The sequence below is a fragment of the Oxyura jamaicensis genome, chromosome 10 (genome assembly GCF_011077185.1).
Source record: "Oxyura jamaicensis isolate SHBP4307 breed ruddy duck chromosome 10, BPBGC_Ojam_1.0, whole genome shotgun sequence".
In the NCBI taxonomy this organism is placed as follows: Eukaryota; Metazoa; Chordata; class Aves; order Anseriformes; family Anatidae; genus Oxyura; species Oxyura jamaicensis.
In genome coordinates, this window is record NC_048902.1 from 13102155 (window position 1) to 13122348 (window position 20194).

Consider the following 20194-nt stretch of genomic DNA (forward strand, 5'->3'; position numbering starts at 1 on the left):
GAAGGACAGCTCATCAAGGGTAAAAATGCTGGTCTACGTGTTGTTACTCGATGTAACAGAACAGGAGAAATAAAGCTACAGTTAAACATCAGGAATGAACAAAGGAAATGAACAAAACACATGCCAAACCCCAAGATGGCACGTCAACCATCCACTAATATACAACATCCAAGTAAAAAACATTTTAGTTTACTGACAGAAAGTATTGTATTGTAAGTTACTCTTGGTTTTTACTTGGACAAAGCAAGCAGAGGGATTATCCTTCTCCCCACTGAGATTATTAGCAATTATAACTCTAAGAACACAATGGTTTATATAAAATTATAATTTGCAGATGTTTTCTAATTCCTGGAATCAACAGCGTCTGAATGAAACTTCAGTGTCACAGTTGCAGAATGGTGACACGAGGGACAATAAAGTAAATATAATCACTGTTACCACACTCTCAAGAAGTGAATGGAAGATCATGCAAATTCTGAAACTTCCTACTAGCCAGATCTGTATTGCCAGATGGTAGGCAACAACATGCACTCTGAATAACTCAAAAATACCCCAGGAAGTGTTACACCACCACCCAATACATGTTTGGAAGGCGCCTTAGGAAACTGTTCATGCCTGCGTCCCAGGCTTCATCAGAAACTAAGGATGAAGCATTCCTTTTCTCCCCTTAATAGTGGTGTCCACACGAGGTTGGATCATGGACAGATGCCCTTTAAGGCAGCCTGCAGATGTACTGACAGCCTGAAGTGCACAACAAATCTTTGCACTTTCCTAGGTTAGGTGAATGTTCCTCAGACAGATCTCTGAGGCTCCCCACCACCTCTCAGATTTGTTTCCCTTCATGATTTGCTGCTGTTTCTTAGCTTTTTCCAGTTGCACTTACCAGTCACTATTTTTAACAGAGAGATCCAAATCTTCTCAGCTTGTAAGCCTAGCCCAAATGCTGAGATGTCATGTAGGAGTGAGGCATACACAAAGAAAAGTTCATAAATGTAAAGAAAGTCCTTTCACCATAGGTTCATTCAGTTTCCACCAAATTCAAAGAGAACAGTCCCCACTCAGTCACCAGTTGATATGCTCAAGATCTGGACTACAGTACCTGAAAGACTTTCCTGAATGTCCTGGCTGAAATGGGCTTCCCTGTGAGTAAAGCTGCTGGTTTCCTGCTGTGGATGCTGAGGCCATCATTTTTTTATCTGCTACAAAAGAAAATAAAATCACAGAAAGAGAAAAGTTTAGAGATATTTTTTTTTAATGAAAATTGCTATGTATACACACAGCAGGGATTGTTCTTCCCTTCTTAAACCTTCATGAAAAGGCCCTGTGGAATACATTAGGAATGATACAAAAGGGCCATATGACAATTCAATATGAAACTAGAGCCACAGCTGGTTTGTGTCTACTTCACAGCCCCTTCCAGGATGTACCTCATTAATGCTATTGTTTGCATGGAACATAACACTGGTACATGCCTCCCAGCCATGCAGTCCAGACCTTCTCTGTGCCCGCTGGAAGCTGCTCCAGACCTTGCAGGCAGGAGGGGAGCCACAGGCAACGGCCGAGGGGGAGCGATGGGTACATGAGTCCCAGCTATTGCCTGGGAAGGGGAACACGGATTTGCTGAAATAGAGGAAGAGGAATGGAGGAATGGTGCATGAAATGAGCCAGGCCTGCAGAAGGCCTGATGCACGTGCACCTCTGTGGTCTGTCTGAGGATGGCCTCAGGCAAGGGTTTGTTTCTGGCACCAGGAGAAGTCCTCACAGTGCCACTGCTGTTGCAGGTGTTTGTAGTGAGGGCTCACACCCAGGTGGGTTAAATGCTGCAAGGAATGGTGTCAAAGAGCTCCTGCCCTAACCAGCTGAGTGTCTGCTTGCCCCTGGGACAGCAGGAGTGGAGTACCCAACCCTCCCAGTTCAGAGGCACTCCTGCAAACCCCAGGTCACCAGCTAACCATGGCAATCCTGCTGCCTCTGCCTGTGTCTGTATCACAGGTGTCTGGAGGCTCTTTGCTTCTGAGCGTGAGCGAGACTCATGCAGATGAGCTGCAGCAAGGCATAACACTGGTCTCTTGTGGATTTCACTGTCCTATATGTGGCTTGAGGGAGCCAAGAAATAGGATGCAAGCATCCCAGGGGTGCGGGAAGACAGGCTAGCATAGTACGTAACATGCACATAGAAATGTCATTAACTTTTATAGCCTACTCTTAATGTGGCAACTGGAGATCAATCTCTAATTGAATTAGACAAGAAACAATGCCATTTAGACCCTTAAATTAATTTTCTTGCACTGGATTATTCTAAAGCCCAGAGAAACTCACTACTACTACTACTTTCCTTAAAATAACTGAAAGGTCCTCTCCAATCCCTTTATTCACTTTCCCCATCTTCCCTTACCACCTCCAGGTGCAAAACATGCCACAACGCACTGATGACTGCAGCCATCTGTTGCTGTGCACCTCTGACAGGCCTAGAAATCAAGCTTGCCTCCTCATTCTCCCCTCTGCTCTTTTCAGACTCCCACTCATTTCACAAGGTGCTCTCCTGGACACGAGGCCCACTCAACTCACAAGTATTCCAAGTATTTTTTAATTTTCTCTAGCATTTAGCGACCCCGTGAGCTTGGCTTACAAAAATTCTCCAACACACATCAGCTCTTCTCTGCTACTTAACTTCTTATTGCACTACTTTCTTAACAAATATCTAAGCCCACCTTCCCAAAGGGAGCAGTTGCCTCAAATTACCTCACAAGAACATCAGAGAAGGGCCGTGTATGCCACTGATGCAAGCTGGCATTGCTTTCCACTTTAATATAGAAGACAGTAGAAATTCCTAACTGGCTACATATTGCTTAGACTGTGAGTCTGGGCTGCAAACCTACAGTCTGATATAAAAACAGCAGGGAGAAATGAGGACGAGGTTTAGAGAAAGTTGTGCATATGGTAAGAGAGAAGAAATGAAAATGGGCTGGGATAAGGACATCAGGAAGAAAGACAGATTTTGCCTTATTGCCCCCAGTGATGTCATTGAGATCTCCCATTTCCTAAGGCCACCCTGTTCTAAGATATCAAGCTCTCAGGATTGGAAGAGACTGAGCCAAAATCCTGCAGCTACTTCAGATATTGGACAATGTCTGAACAACAATATTGAGAATGTCCTAAATGAACTCAAATTCCTCAAGTGAGGAGTTGCCACGGCAGCTAGCGGGTTCATGCTGCAGATGAGACTGAAGCAAAGGGAAGAGCTAAACTAACTGCAAGCAGCTGAACTGGCTTTAAAATCTCTTATTTCCACTCAGGTCTCTACACACTACTTCACTGCTCTCACCTTTGGTAGAGCAATAAGTATGTATGAGTAAACATCTCCGTAAGAACTGCACCACCCCATGCCTCAAGGCACCTGCGTGAATGGGTGAAGCCCTCCTATCCCCACTTTAGGTTTTTTAATAATGTGTGGCTGCTGCATGTGATTACAGCAACAATCCTTGAATGTCAAGGATTTTTACAGAACGTAGCAGAGCACGAGATCTGGTATCAACATAATGCAAGTGTCTTGCAGGCAGCATGCAGGTTTGTCAATATTGGTTTTGGACAGACTATCTTATCTCCAACTGAGAACCATCTCTTTTTATCATTCAGAGAAGACCTTGATCACAGCTCCCATGAGAAATTCAGACAGGATGAATGTCCCAAAAAAAGCATAGCCTGTAAATTGATAAGAATGAAAAGAGAAATGGCATTTCCAAGAACATAACCTCCCAGCTTGCTACATCCTTAACCCTAACCCCTTCCCGCAAACAGTTGAGAGGTGCCTGAAAAAGAGCCAATAAGGCAGCCAAAAGCAAGATGTTCTTGCTTGGAAAAACATATTCCGGTGTTTGAGGTTGGAGTCTTGCTACCTTCTAATGGACCCCTTTTATGGCCTCAGCTGTTGACTTCACTGTTAGAGTAGACAGAAAAGGATGAACAGGAATAACAGAGAAGTCTCCGCAACAGGAGGACAGAGTACCAAGACTATCCTGCAGTTACATTGCCTTCTCCATCTGAAACGGCCAAGCCAGACATAAGAAACCAATGCAGTGAGGTCACCTCCCAGCACCCCTGGAGTTAGACCCTGTGGGTTGTTTCCTTCATGCGCTGCGTGACACTTGCACATTGATTTATTTAAAACAAATGTAAAAACTTCTCTTTTTCAGTGAGGACAGTTAAGAACAATAAACAATTAACAAGTTCTTCCATGAGTAGTGGAAGTAATGAGCCTGCTTTCCTACAGATACATTTTGGGTGACCCTTTCAGCTGCCAGTCTTCTCAATGACTTCTGTCTGTTAGGGAACAGGCAGCATAATCTGGGGTGAGTTTGAGACTATGTCTGTCCAGCTGACAAGTTGGCTATTACTTCTTGGAACAGGGCTGCAAAATCCTTCAGCAAGAGCACTGGGTGAGGACTCTGTCCTCACAGTAATTTTCATGAAATATAGAAGAACATACTGTTTCTGAGACTCGTATCACCTTACAAGTACTTGCCAACAGGCTGAAGAGCTGTGGGGAGCAGAGCAAGGACTCTAGACAGACATGACTGGAGATGCCTCAACTCCCCAGAGAACACGGATATTGCTATACTTCAAGGCAGCATATGCACCTCAAGACATCAACGCAAAATACGATAAAAATTGCAGTCCTATCTTGAGACTGCTTAGTAGCTTTCTTAGTCCATGTCTATTTAGAGAGATGAACTCACATCTGCTGTTTAAGAAAAAACATATTCTTAGAAGCTGCAAGTTCTGCTCAGTATGTTTAGTATCTATGAGCACTGTTTAAGGTACTCCTGTGGAATGAAAAGAGAACCAGAAATATGTAACTCTGGTGAAACAACAGCTCTTAATTCCTCAAGCTATTATCCTCATCATTTTTAGGGAAAATATCAACTAAAGACAAATTCTAGGAAATGCTTTGCAAATTGACCTTGTTTGTAATATTTTCTCTTCGATATCTCAAGGCTGTGTTCCACATCATGTAACCAAACTTAACACAGTATTAAAAATTAAACACCAGAGACATTCACTTACAAGCAGTTATTCCAGCAAACATCTCAGCAAATCTAGGATCTCTCTCCTGGGAGAAGATAGCATCAGGCTTCTCCACAGACTTTCCACCCTCGTGAACATTAGCTGGTATACTTGGAACAGGCACCTGTTGAGATACACAGAGGAAGATGAACCCCTCCAGCTACTTTGACAAAAAGGAATCCAGGGATAGTCACAGTGCATTTTTAATTTTGCTGAAATCTGCCATTGCTTTACATTTTAAAAGATCACAGGCACAGAAATAAAAACTATTGAGAAATTTCACCTGTGATAAGTCATAGGATGACAGCCCATCTCTTTGATGCACTTCAAGTTCTGCTTGCTGCTGTTGAAGTTGTCTGCAAAGGAGACAAAATTACTTCATTACAAAAGACAGTTAAGATACAAAAACAAAAACAAACAAACAAACAAACAAACAAAAACCCACCATGTTCTATTTTATACTTTAACTGACGTGTCTCTCAAGTGATTTAGTAAGTCCTTTCCAGTGAGATTCATCTGTTTTTTTAAGCTTTCTCACTGAGAAAGCTTGCAGCACAGGAACGTAGTGCACAGTAGTGCACAGGAAGGGTGTTTCTGTAATAGCACGGAAATATAGGTGGGTAAGTGATAGAGGATGGAATACAACTTCCTTTAGACAGGCTTTAGGACTTCACCATTAAGACTCCAAGAATATCTTCCTCATGTTTAAGATGAATATATCAGATTCCTTCTCTGATCCTGCTGAAGTAAACCAGTAAAACTTCAGTAAAAATGCAGAATTATGCCAGTCAGTAAGAAAAAAGAGATCAAATTTGAGACCAAATGCAACAATCTGTTGAGCATGAACTGCATATATTCTAATTTATAGTAACACCTATTTAACATGCTTTGGTTCTACTCTTCTCAGAACCAACGTCCAGATTCTATCTAATTTCTGAAGCTTTTAAGGAAGTGAATATCAAGAGATAAATTACTTGTACTACTATCTAAAATCAAGGCATTACCCAAAATCAATTTGGGTTGAGAAATGCTACAGAAACCACAAGTCTCATGTTAATGCTAATCGGAACTGAAAAAAAAAATCAGTTGTTTAAATGAGATAAGAATCACTGGAAGTAATAGCTTTAATCCAATTATATGAACTTAGGAAAAATTAAATGTGCAGCAGCAATAGAAAAACAGTTCAGAAGAAGCTGCCAGAGCCAATAAATATTAAGGCTGTAGGCCAGAATGAAGAACTTCAGTGTTGAAAACTGCAGGTCCTTGCAATGCACTCGATTTGTGTTTAGCGTCAGGAACTGTTACTTAACTACAACAATTAGCCAGGGTCAACAGATAAGATCTTTGGAAGTTGTGAGAAATAACTAACAGGTGATATTTTCTACAGATGAAGACTTGTGGGGACAGTACGCAGGTTGTGGTTAAGTCAAACATATTCACATTCTATGTGCACAAATACTATTTATAAAATTTTGAATATCCTTTACATAATTGTAATATAACCTTCTTTTTCTTGCTTTTCTAATTCAGAGCTCCTATTTTTTTTTTTATTTATTTTAAAGCAAAGACTAGTATTTTAATTGTTGCTATTGGAAATTTTGAAGTTACCATAATAAAATGACAACACAGGAAGCCACTGTGCAGTAAAGTTTATCCAACATAAAAACCAACCCTTTTGAAATGAAAGGCGGAATTGCCAACAATCTATTGATAACGGAATTTTACTATTAAAATGTGAACGTATGCCTTCATGTTTGGACTTGCACCATCCCCATGCTGGGTCATTGAGAAGCTCACTTGTCCGAGCACAGATCTGTACGCCTCTTTGCAGAAAGACAAACCCAGCTTTGTCCCAGTGCTGAGCTGGGACAGCAGAGTGTGAGAGCCACACAGGGCTCGAGCAGGATGGGCATGCTGATGTCGTTCAAGCCCATTCCCAGCAGCTCACCTAAATGCATTCTATAAAATTAGATAATGTAAGACAGAAGAATCAACTTTTGGTACACTGCTGACTTAAGTGTTGGAATAGTCCCTCAAAAAAACTACATGGTTTTGCCTGAGGAAGAAGATCTGAATCACTGCAGAGCACTTCAGTTAAAGGTTTTAGCTTCACAGAAGTGCAACAGGAATATTTTGTTATCAAATATTTTGTCTTTTTGGGATTACAATCTCCATTACTTAATTCTGTTCCGACAGAGAAATCACCCGAATGTTTTGCACCTTCCATTAACGGCTGCTTTCTGTTGCTTGGTCACAACTGGCAGGATTACTTCTGACCTGAGGATGTGCAAGTAGCACACTCTATCTATAATGCTCTTTGCTCAGATACTAAAGGAGATATAAAACCCTCAAAATTATCCTCATCTTCGAGCTCTGGTGTAAGACTGGAGTTGGACTAACAAGCTTGATATGTGCAAATAATACTTGACAGGGGTTGCAGTTCTGCATGCTTCTGACTTCTTTGCAAAGGAAAAATCACCTAAGAGGCAGTTGCAGTAGATGAGCTGTTGCAGAAGAGCAAGATTGTGGATTTCAAAACACTGGATAACTAGGATGTAATTTTAGATTTAGGCTTAAATTTTAGATTTTTATCCAAACCTTCTTTAAAATTTTGATCTAGATAGACTCAAATGTCAAACAACTGAGAAACAAACATAAAGACCAAGTCAAACAAGAAACTAGGCGCAAACTGATAGGAGTGCGAGGGACCACTCCAACAAGCTACTGACACAAAAGGTCTTTCCATTCCTTAATGCCTTTAACCTTGACTTGTTGCTTTTCTAGACAATACTTCACACAGGCACTATTAGAGTTACTATTATGTTACTATTAGACTCCATGGGAAACTGGACAAAAACCTGTGACCTGCATCACACAGAAGATCATAGCAGAAGCCCAAATGCCTTTTGCTAGCCTTACTATCTAAAAATACATAACAGACAGAATCACTTCTGTACCATGAGTAACAAGCAAAAAAGTTGCTCGTCCAGGTGATTATGGAGGCATGGATTTTCCACGTTATTTTAGTCAACAGAAAATTCCTAAAAAAAACTACCCCTGGAATGCATAGACATTCTTTGTTCTGCAAGCACAAAATGCATACTCTTCCAACAGAACTATGGGAGGTAATTTAATCATGGCAAATCTATGAGGAAGTTTTTCTAAATACTACCCTGTGGACAATAAACACCCATTAAATCCTGTTGTTAACGTGAAAGCTAATTACACTGTTTCATTTGTTTTTATTACCAGTGACTCGGTGCGCGTGTCAATAAACAGCACATTAGGTCTCTTCTGTTCCGTATAAAGCATGTTTTCTTCATTTAGCCACATACACATAAATGAGCCAAGTAAAACAGCATCCTTACTAGTTACTCATTTTGTAGGCTCTTCTCTAACTTAGTACTCTTTCACCCTTTTCTATTCTCTGATACTCAAGTATTTATACTGTACTTGTGCAATACAATCTAAATTCCACATTGTGTTAACAGCACTGGACTTTGGGAACAACCTAGCAAATCCACTTCCTATAAAAATCAAATACTTCAGTGTTTCTTCCCTGAGCTCTATATAAGTTATGCTGCACCTAATTCAGATTGAAATGCAAAGGCAGGTTAGCATCTTCTGCTGTTGTTAGGTGCTACTGTATAAATAGACCAAATGATGTCTGAAACCTGGAAGAAGACAATGCAGCAAGTCAAGGAGCATCCGACCAGGGAGAGCCGAACACTGCTGTTGTGGTCATTTCAGACCCTGCCATCCAACCAGCCCTTCTGACTGAATGAGCAACACACCCAGGTCACTCACTGCCACATGGTTTTTGAGAGATGATATGGAGCAGGGACTTAGCGTCAGTTTGGGCAAAACTGAAATTGCTTTCTGACTTCAAAACCAAAACCCAAACTATCCTTGGTTTTGATTTTGGTTTCGCAGCTTAAAAAAAAAAGGGGGGGGGGGAAAGCAAAATTTCTTGGCTCTGCATGTTACCCAACATAGCAAGTAAGGTATTGCCTAGGTCAACACTGGCTTCTGCCTGTACTGCAGGAATTCCTCGCTCACCCACCGGTCCAATGTGAAACTGGGAAAGTCCTCTGCTTGAACAAGAAATTTCTCAGCAAATGTGAAGCTTTTTGACAGTTAATTCAAATTTCGTTGGAGAATGCATTTGGAGGATGTTGTGGTTTAACCCGGCTGGCAGCTAAGCAGCACCAAGCCTTTCGCTCAACCTGTCCCAATGCAGCAGGATGGGGGAGAGAATCGGAAAAACAGGTAAAAGCTTCGGGTTGAGATAAAGACAGTTTATCGGGACGTAAATAATAATGATGATAATGATAATAGCAATAGTAAGAACGTATACAAAACAAGTGATGCACAGTGCAATTGCTCACCACCTGCTGACCGATGCCCAGCCTATCCCTGAACAGCAATCCCCCCCTACCCCAGCCAGCCACCCCATATTAATTGCTCGGCATGATGCCACATGGTATGGGACATCCCTTTGGCCAGTTTGGGTCAGCTGTCCTCATTCTGTCCCCTCCCAGCTCCTGCTCCACCCCCAGCCTCCTCACTGGCAGGGAGGTGTGAGAAGCCAAAAAGTCCTTGGCTTAGTGTAAGCTCTGCTCTGCAACAATTAAAACAGCGTGGTATCAACATTGTTCTCATCCTAAGTCCAACACACAGCACCATACAAGCTACTAGGAGGAAAATTAACTCTATCCTAGCTGAAACTAGGACAGAGGAAAAGGAGATATTCTGAACAAGTTCCTTCTGACATTGGAGATGATTTAACTGGATTAATCTCTCTACATAAACACTGTACTTACCTGTTCCTTTTCAGACATCAAAGTGATAAGGAGGATCTGAACTTCAAATTTAACGGTCTCTATATGGAAACAACACCACACTTTACCATGCTATTGTACATGATACAAGCACACATACTTCCCAGATCTGTTTTGGACGAAAAGGCAGTAGTAAAAGCTTTGTGGCTGCCATCATAAAGTCCTCTTTCAGAAAGTCTTGAAGTCTCTCTCTCTTAGCCTACAATCTCAAAGTCACCACTACAACACTGTCTGTCTTACACAAGCCTTGATGGGGCTCGATAGCCCACAGATGCACAGCAATCACGAGAAAGCAAGTCTTCAGCACCACTACCATAGACTGATATTTTATCAAGAGAGACAATCTCATTTGTATTTTGGCCCACGGGAATCAGAAACGGAATGCATCAGTCCCACAGGCATGGCTGATTCATCCGGCAGGCTGCCTCCAACAGCGACCTGCGCCAGCCCTCTCCGAGACAAAAATAATCCTGAGGCTCAGGACAACCAGAGGATTCATAAATGAATGCAGTGCAACATGCACAGACTTTGGTGTTTACAAAAATGAAAACATCAAGATTTCCACATAGAGCAGAAAAAAATATATTTTTTTACATATACAAAGGCTTAAAAAAATCATTTATCACCAAGACAGATTATTTCACTCAAGCTCTACCCTATGTAGCTGTTAAATGAACATTAATCAAAATTATTATTTCTTTTTGGAAATCAAACAGCCCCAAATACACAGGAAGATGCGGTTGAACGGGTGACTCTTCTTTTCAGCCGAACACAGCACAAATGCTAAACATTAAATGCTTCATTTCTCCAGGAAGTTTCTCTTGGATGACTGCACCCAAGAGAAACTAAGAGGTTTTTTTTTTTTTTTTTTTTTTTTTTTTTTTTTTTTTCTGCAAGGAAATAACTGAACATTTGAACCTAATCTTTCATTATCCTGTGCACCAAAAGCAGATTTGGAAAGTTGACTGAAGCTCTAAAGGAAAATCCATAAAACAGAAAAAAGAAAAGAGGGGAAAAACAGGAAAAAGAGAAAAGAAAAAAACAACAAAAACATCAACTAATACCTCCACAACTGGAACCATCACTGCCCTCTACAGTCTAGTGTTTGGGAAAGCACTATTCACTGACAACCACAAATTAGAGCTATTGCCTGAGCAGAACCCACAGGTGCACAGACTGTGGCTTTAAACTCTTCTAAGTTAAAAACTGATTTAAACCTAGTTCAATTGGGTACGTTGTCTTTTTAAAATTGCATCTTGTATTTTTTTACTACCTCAAACCTGCATTTTATGGAGCTGGCTACGTTATCTCAGGAATAAAGCCAAATGCATCTCTGTGCAGAACTGCCTCTAGCTGCGCAGGGGAAGGCACCTCTGCTTGGTCTCCATATGAAGCATTTTGCTGGACCCAGAGCATCGGATGCTGCTGTGAAGCATTTTGCTGGATCTGGAACATCGGATGCAGCCACCAACATGCAAGGACGGCCATGCATGCTGGGGCTGAACAGCCAGCCCTAGCTGGAGCCGAACAAGGCAGAAATCAGCAGTTGCCATGCCGAACAATGCCTCTAGGAAATCAAAATTCAAAACATGACCCCCAACGATAAATAAATCCAGAACCAGGCAGGAAGAGCACTCTATTACAGCGAGTCCTCTTTGGACATCTGTCTGAGGAGTGTGAGAGCACAGGGAGAAGAACAGAAACAGTCTGAATAATGCATTCTTTCTACTATTCAAAAGCAGACATCTAATGGGTTTTATCTTGCCATAGGATGAGAACATTTTCAACACTACAGAAAAGAGGGAACATCCTTCGTCAAAGTAGCAGCAGGCAATCCCCATATTAGGGCAACATTGCTGGGTTGTTATTCAGACCTAGTAAGAGAGATATAACAAGAGCCAGAAGCTGGCACAACCCTATTCATCTCAGCGAGTGCCGTGATGCCAAGCTGCACAGTATAGCAGAGTCTCGGAAAAACATTCCCAGAGTAAACACGACATAGTCTGCACTCCCACTCTCTGAGCTGTGGACTCCTGGGAACAAAGGACAATTAAGCCATCCTAGGACAGATTGGAGCAGTTGCCTTTTATTTTGCAGGCCTGTTTTTGCATATATAAATAATTTTGGAAACAAATATGGGGCAACAAAAATGAGGAAATATCTATTTTGATTCACAGCGCAGACAGGGATGATTAGCTGTCTGATTCCAGGACACGCTTGTTTTCCACAAACAGTTCAGTTGTTTAAACACAACTTTTGGGGTACAAAGAAACTAAGCAAATTGATTCTGATGATGAGTTCCAAAAGACTGAAAGCGCCACTCTTCTAGCCCAGGTAGGTGTCACGTCCAAACACCTTTCTTCAGGAGCAAGTCAGGGAACACACACACATATTAGCTTTCTAGTAGTTCAAATGCCAAAGCCACGGGGGTTGGTTTTACAAGTGGAGCTCTCAGCATGCATCTCCACTAGTAAACTGCTCATTCAGCACTTCCAGTCTAACAGGTTGAGATCTTAAATTCAACAATTTCCTCTAAGTTAAATGCTTGGAAAAAAAAAAAAAAAAAAAAAAAAAAAAGTTTGGTCAGACCAGACACAGATCTTGTTTTAGAAACAGAGTAAGTTTATATTGGAAAAAAAATATATATATGAAAAAAAAAAAACCACCACACACCACCTAACAACTATAAAGCAACAGCTTTATCAAGACCAGATCATCTTTTGCAGTTGCTGGCTTGAACTCAGGAGGCTCCAAAACCTTCTCTGCTCAGTTACACAGTGACAAACCCCTGCTGTACGCCTAGCAAGACTTTTCTTTAGAAGCTTTTCTTTATGTCTGTTAACATAGACACAATTTTATTTATGGCTAACAAATTAAGGCAATATCATGACAGCTGGTTGGCTGCTGGAAGCTCTCTGCTAGTTTAAAAAAGCCTGGATTGAGATCAATGGGTTTGCTGCATGACATAACAGATAAGTGACGTCTCTCCCGGTGCAGCCAGGCCCTGGAAGCATTGCAAGATAATGACACAGAGAAGCAGCTATGCTGCAGGATCTTATAATGCAGAAAAACCCTACTACGGATTGCAATAGCATCATGAAATGTGGCTAGAAACAGGCTACCACAAGAATCTGAATGTGCATTTACACTGCTGACAGCAAAAAGTAATGCTTCAGTTCTTTCAAAACCACGTACGTGAGCATCTGAAAGGCACATACTTCACATTGGTGTTGGTGCAGATGATGTACTCAATCTCGTCGGAGTAAGGATTCTGAAACGTGAAGCTGCTGGTTCTGATCAGCATCCACTCCCGGTTTTTGGTGCGAAAACGATACATCACAGACAGGACCTGACCTTTCAGTTTCACAACCTGCAAAACCATTTAGAAAGGTTAATAAAGGGAGATGGCTACCTGCTGTGCAGATGAATAGTAAACAGCAGTAACTGGTGTGTTCTGAACTTAAATTACAGAAAGCCATGGACACAGCAGGAAAATTCTTAATTCAAAGAAAATAACCAAAATCTGATTCATGTTTGAAGTCATCTCCTTCAGAGTCAGCTCCCCACACTTTGTTATGGAAAATGTCCTTTCCAGCCTGCATATAAGCAGCACACAGATTCAGGAACCAACAGGTTGTGCTGTTATCCCAACAGGGAAGCTTTACGAAGGTTTTAATGTGGAACATTTATCAAGAGAGATTGACAGAAACCATACCGAGGCATCTTTTAAATATTTATGTATATATGTGTATATCATAAACTAAACATTGCAGCTGAAACAAAAGTCCACAGATTTTTTTTATAAGGTTGGCTACCTGTTTTTCTGCTTGGATACCTGGCTATACGATTATGTGTGACATGGCAAATGATACAATAGCATCAAAATTTAGGACAATATTTAAGAAATTTATATATATATGCACAATTGGAAACTGCATATGGCTGTTTTTGCTTTTTTCCCTACAAACATTACAAGTCTGATAAACTCTACCCTAGTGCCCAAATCTTTCTTCACATAACTAAAATCGGATTCTGAAACACCCTGAGCATTACCTACTGAGCGCCTTAACCTATCAAAGCTTGCCAGGGATTCTGACATATATTTCCCTGCACGATTTAACTCTGCCATTCCTCCCCCATGGGGTGTGACAGTCTTGGCACACAGAGTCAACAGAAGCACCCAGTCACCACAATTTGGGGGCCAGCTTATTGACATGAATGGAAACTGATGGCGGGTTCTGGGTGTTAATTCAGAGGTAGCTGAGAAACAAACATTTCTGTGGATTCAGCCCTTTTGGTCTCAGGGCATTAACCTCTGTCAGAGGGGTGGGCAGACAGCTTCGGGGCCTTTCAGCCATCCCAGCATGACTTGGAAGACCTCATGAGTTATCTTTCTTGAGCGTTACTAAAAGGCAGAACCACTCCAAGACAAAAGACCTCAAAATGCTGCTCAGGACAGCTGTGTTTTCTGTTGCCAAGACAGCCATGAAACACCAGCACATGTTTTGGACTGCAAGTCTCTTCTGTCTTCATATTAGGAAGAAGCCGTAGGACATTGCTCACCTGATGTCACACCCTGACATAACTCCTCTTCTCCAACAGCACTGCACTAAGTCAGGGTTACTCAGAAATGGATTATCTCTCAAAGCATCTGTTCATAACTCCACTTTGGAGAAAGCTTTAACATACACGCTGCCCTTGAAGCATAAGGACAGACAAACCACGCAGACTTCAAGACACACAGCTAGCAGGACCCACAGGCTATTTTTAAGAAAGACTATCCAAAAAAAAATCCTACCAAATTTTAACTCCCTTTTCAGAAATCCATGTTCAGTGTCTTAGTCTGGCACCTAGCTAGGGCTCTGCTAAGCATCTGCTCCCTTATATCTCATCTCTTCTTTTCACTGCCTCTTCCTAATGATAGCAAATGCCTAAAAAAATAATTCTTATCTTGTGCACTTGTTTCCTTATTATAAGCTTTCCTGTCCAAAGGCTGACAAGTTCCCTTTATACCTTATTTTTTCCAACAAATGAACTGGTAACAGTATTTAAAAACAGCATTTAAATTGCCCAAGATAACACAAACAAAGATAGGAGAAGAGATGAAGAACAAGTTCTACATTTTGTCAAGAAGCGATAAACCAGAATGAAGAAAAGCAGTTAGAGAAGGGTAATAATTCATAATTAAAGCCATGAAAGATGGGAAAATAATTTTACCATTTTTTAATCAGGGAAAGATAACTAATTAGAGAAATGCTGATGGGAAAGACAAAAAGAATAAAAAGCAGAGATGCCCTTGACCTGATGCGTAGGTGAATTTTGCTGTGTGGAATAGACCCAGCAAGACCTTGCTGGGATGGTGAAGATCGGGGAATGAGAACTCCCAAAGAACACAAAGGAGCCAGCAATTACGTTGGAAGGAAACAGATACATAAAGGTATAGCCATATGTATGAACAGACAAAAATGATTTGTCTCCAATTCAGCAAAAAATACTTAGCAGTGCACTAAGCTTCAAATGTAGTGGGAATTAAGCATGTGCTAAATTAAACTGCTCTTACGGGCATAGTTGAATATAAATGAATTTACCACCTACTAATGGTTAAGTACAAGTTGCGGTGCTTTGCTGAAATGAACCTTGAAGATTACTTCTGCAATACCTAAAGTTAAAACAGACTATTCCAAAATAAGAAATTAGAGCTGATAAACAAACTAAAATATTCACTAAAATAGTTTCAGTAATTACACAAAGCTAATCAGAGCTCACACATTGCAAGGAAAGACAATTTGGGGGGAAATTCAGTATCTCTGTATATGAAAATAAACACGCCACATAATAAATCAAGTGAAAGAGCATCCATGAGTATATACCAAAAAACTTATGATGGCAAAATGCTAACAAGAAACACTTTTGGCTTTCACAAGAAGAAAGAATGAGCCAGTGTTTGAATGGAGAGAGCAGAGATAATCCATTTTAATAGCATTAATGAAAACAGAGCATCAATTTTTCTTGGACAGCCTTACTTCAACAGCCTACTTGCTTATAACTAAGTCAGAATTTAAGTGTCTGGCAATAATCATTTCAAACTTTGGCCTTGGTAGCTGAAGTTTCATTGAAGTCAACAGTTGGGTACCAAGAGAGAAGTTTCACCTCGATTCTCTCAGTATGATGGAAAAAAACAAAGGCTTTGATGGCACCAAAGATGATGTAATAACAGGCTATCTCAAAATGAGTAATGTGGTCCTGGTCCCTGGGAACTCTGGATATAAATGTGCTTACTCCAAACTTTGAGGCCTGGATCTTTCTCTCTGTGACAAGCATGGTTGAATTTAAGAAGCATGCTCAAACAATACCTGCACACTGGCACTGTAACTGCATTGTATGTGTTATCTAATAATCCTGGGTTTAAGTCAGAAGAAAACTTATATGGTTTCAAGTCATTCTGCTGGCACTTGCCTGGGATGTGTGTGTTTATTTTTTATTACTTTTTCCACTAAGCTACCTCAGCTGGGCCTCAGGGGAGGCCTATTGCAAATAAATGCCACATCTTGTTGTGGGTTCTTAATCATTATCCTCTATATTCCCCACAAGTAGTTATCTCAGCAGAAATTCAGTATTTACCCTGTGTCTTTATTGACAAGCAATCAGGTTAGGAAATGTGCTCCAATGCATTTCAAATTGATCAACTAGCTACAGGACTAAATGGAAAGAATGACCAAAAACCAAACAAATAAACAAACAAAAACAAACAAACAAAAAAACACAACCTTTTAGAAATGCCTGGAAAAGTTCTAAATAATAGTAAGGCAAAGGCCTTTTATTTTTAATAAATGCTTTTGTAGTTTGAGTTCAGTGAGCGACATTGTATAATCAGCAATTTTCTACTACCACACCCAGGGTAAAAAACACAGAACTTATGTACCAGTGTCTAATCTGAATAGCATCCGACTGGATATCGAATAGCTATATTCTGGATCCTTTGATACTAAACTCTATTTGTTGATCTTGGCCTGGAGAATATCTCATTCTGGCCTGATTTTCCCACCCTGATGAATGAATTTATCTTCCCAAGGAAGTAAAAGCTTTGAGATGGATGCTGGCAATTGACCAAAACCTGCGATCCCCTCCCTCCTTTCCTCCTCTATTATGCACCAACCTGGTTCTGAGACTGCCAGCAAACTAGAAATGTCAAGTTTTCAGGAGCTTTGAGGAGGAAAAAAAAGAGTTTACTGGAAATCACAATTACCTTTTTAATGAAAAGTCTTGTAAGGCCAAACTAACAATAATAAAACAAATGGCAATGATCTATTGTTCTGAAGTCTGAATAAAGCAAACATTAATCCTGTAATAATACATAAAGCACAGAGATCACTGGTGGGAAAATTGTGAACTGTCTCAATACAGTGCAAACAAACAAAATAGAACAAAAAAAGATTCAAAGCTAATGCTTAACCTTTACCTTCTTACATTCTTCAGAAATAAAAACCACCTGGTGCATAGCTCAACTGTTTACTTCGGTCTTTTATTCCATGATTGAAATAACAGTTCCAATCATATCGCTACTGTACTGAACAAAAATATACAGAAGAAGGAATCGCCTGCTAGAGAAACAGCATGATATTTTCATAGATTGGACACAGGTTGAGTGAACAGGAACTTTCACTTCTAATCTGCTTTTTTTTTCCTGCAGTCTTTCTGCATGACCTTGAGCAAATCGTGGAAGTCCCTGATCCAGCAAATCATTTATGGACATGCCCAGTACTGAGCAGTGACAGCCAAGTCCCCAGCAACTGACTTCAGGGAAACAGCAGCAGCCTCCTATGGCCCGAGTGCACTCCATGAGCACCGAGTCATTTACTGCAATGTTAGTTAGTCAGCCTTCCTGAGCCCCAGGCTGCACTCAGTCACTGCAGAGACAGATATTTGACATGGTACTATCCAGCAGCATTCTGTCACTGTCTCTTGCATGAATTAGTGAAATCAATCATTTGGGCTTTAGTGAAAAACAGTGTATGCATTCTCCCTGCTTTTCTTGCACCACTGGTGCCATCAGCTCAGGTAGCTGAGCCATCTGAAAGCTAGTCCTATGCAAAATTGAGTGGTCCTTTGGCTAGTCCACCAGGGAAGGCCATCTGTGCTAGTATCAGGACAGTAGGAAGGGCAAGGAGGAGGTCAGGGAGGACAGAAAAGGGGGAGTAGGACCTGACTCCTGGTGACAGGACACCATCAGGTAGGTTTACCTGCAGCATCACACCCACGTGAAGGTAGGGCAGAGGAGATGACTGGGTGTGGTAAGATATTTCAAGCATCCAGCTCGTAGATGCTCCTGCCCGTGAATTGACACCTTAAAGTTAAAAGCTGCTGTTTGAATTTGATCCTTTCAAAGGCCACTGCAATGGATGCTGAGTGCTCACACTTGTCCATTTGAGGGTGGTGGTGGTGTTAATAGCTCAGGAGCACTGGTATCGTACACTACACCAAACTTAGAGACCATAAGCTGAGTTTCACAATCTATGGACATGGAACACCATTCTGTTATTCTCCCTGGAGAAGTTTTTTCAAGCTCCGTTTTTGCATGCCATGCCTGAGTAAATAGTTTCGTTTAAAAATCACTTCATTTCCATGCTTCACAGCTGAAAACACATCTCAACATCTAGCACAAGATGGATCAACAAACTTTGGTTGAGCTATAGGCTGTTGTCAGAAAATCTGGAACCACTTACATCATCTGGATCTCAGTAATCAGTTAAACATGATACGTAACTTGTTCCAGTGCACGGAGGGAAGGCACTGCAAAGACCAGCAGTGAGCAGAAGTCTTGGGGGAAACACTCCTACTGTATGTCCCAGATCAATTTGAAACAATAAGCTCTACAACGGAATAAATGCCTCTGTTGATGTAAAGTGGCGTAACTCCCACAAAAGATATGAAGCCTATTATCTATACAAGCAGAGAATTTACATCACAAACTATATGCAGGTTTAATTTTGAAACTCGCTGAGTTTCAGCTAAACCTGTTCTCACTGAAGCCGCTAGAAGAGCATCAGGAGGAAGAGAGTCAGGTCCACTGCTAAGCAAATTTAACAATGCCAAACTGTATCTGTATGTATCTATATATTGCTTTTATATTCCCCTCTTAAAAAATCCACAGTATTACAAATGAATATAATTACTTTCAAATCAACAGCCCACCTTGTTGAAGGCAAATAATTTTGGTTACCACTTAACACGGTGGGATCTATACAGGCATCTCTGAAGTGAAAGGACAGCTCTAGCTGTGCAGCAAACACTTGGTTAACTTTTTGTAAAAAGAAAACAAAATATATAACAAGGTGATTTATTTCTGAAAATAGAGCCAACAGATGCTGAGCTTAAGCTACTGTTTATGCAGCTTAACTGACTGCCTTAACTGATTAACAGACTGTTTCATATCTTGCCACTCCTTCCCCTGGATAATAGAAAAATACCTTGAAGTGTAAAATAAAAGCAATTTCTCTGAATGAAATAGGAATAAATAAATAAGTAAATAGCAAAAGAAAAGGAACATGGTGCAGCACCTGTTGGAAACTCTCTCTCAAATGGCTTTGATCTTCAGGATGGCAGAATTCTAAAATGTCTTTCCCCAGAAGATCCTAGAATAAAACAAAGCTGTGTAAAAGACCCAAACCACAACACAAATCCATGGGCAGATCTGTAAGTAATCCCTGCAGACACTAGATCCATCATCCTCAAAGGGACTACTCAGTTAATCAAAGATGAACATAAAAGCAAGGTTTATAGGCATCGTGTCCTGCATTGTATTTGTCTTGCTGCACAGACACATTCATTTGCAAACGTATATTAAGTGATTTTTTAAAAATACCTGTGAAACAGTGTCTTGAACAGACTGACATCCTCTACTAAAATACATTCTATGACACTATTTTTTGTAAAAACAGTCATTATAAAGCTACCTAAATTCAAAATAGATGGAAAAACAAATGAGCAAGAAATGACTTTTGCCTGTAAATTGCAACTGTTGAGTTATCTGAGGGAGGGCTGCGGCAGTCAGAAGCTCATTTATTATTCTCCTCAGTTCAATTACTAGACTCCTACTCAGAGGAACAGATGTAAGCCTAAAGGAAAGTAGATGCCATAAATGATCTTCTCTTACTTTTCAAGAGACCGGCAGAAGTTAAGATTTACAGAGCTACAGCTCTCTCCAAGCATTGTTAAACTTTCTGTCACAGCATATCTTCATTGGCTAGCCATGCAAGATTTAAAGCATCTTGCCATTTGGATTTTAATCA

At 40.7% G+C, this 20194-nt stretch overlaps 1 protein-coding gene across 6 annotated transcripts in view; it reads right to left on the bottom strand.

Moving 5' to 3' along the window:
* The window catches only part of ARNT2 (aryl hydrocarbon receptor nuclear translocator 2), a 103585-nt gene that overhangs the window by 10088 nt on the left and 73303 nt on the right, over positions 1–20194 (bottom strand). For all 6 annotated transcript variants that reach the window (XM_035335625.1, XM_035335623.1, XM_035335624.1 and 3 more), the window contains 5 exons: positions 19463–19537; positions 13124–13275; positions 5348–5420; positions 5065–5188; positions 1100–1199 (listed from right to left, as the gene is read on the bottom strand). In XM_035335625.1, the coding sequence (XP_035191516.1) occupies positions 1100–1199; positions 5065–5188; positions 5348–5420; positions 13124–13275; positions 19463–19537 (524 nt within the window). The remainder of the gene's footprint in view (positions 1–1099; positions 1200–5064; positions 5189–5347; positions 5421–13123; positions 13276–19462; positions 19538–20194) is intronic.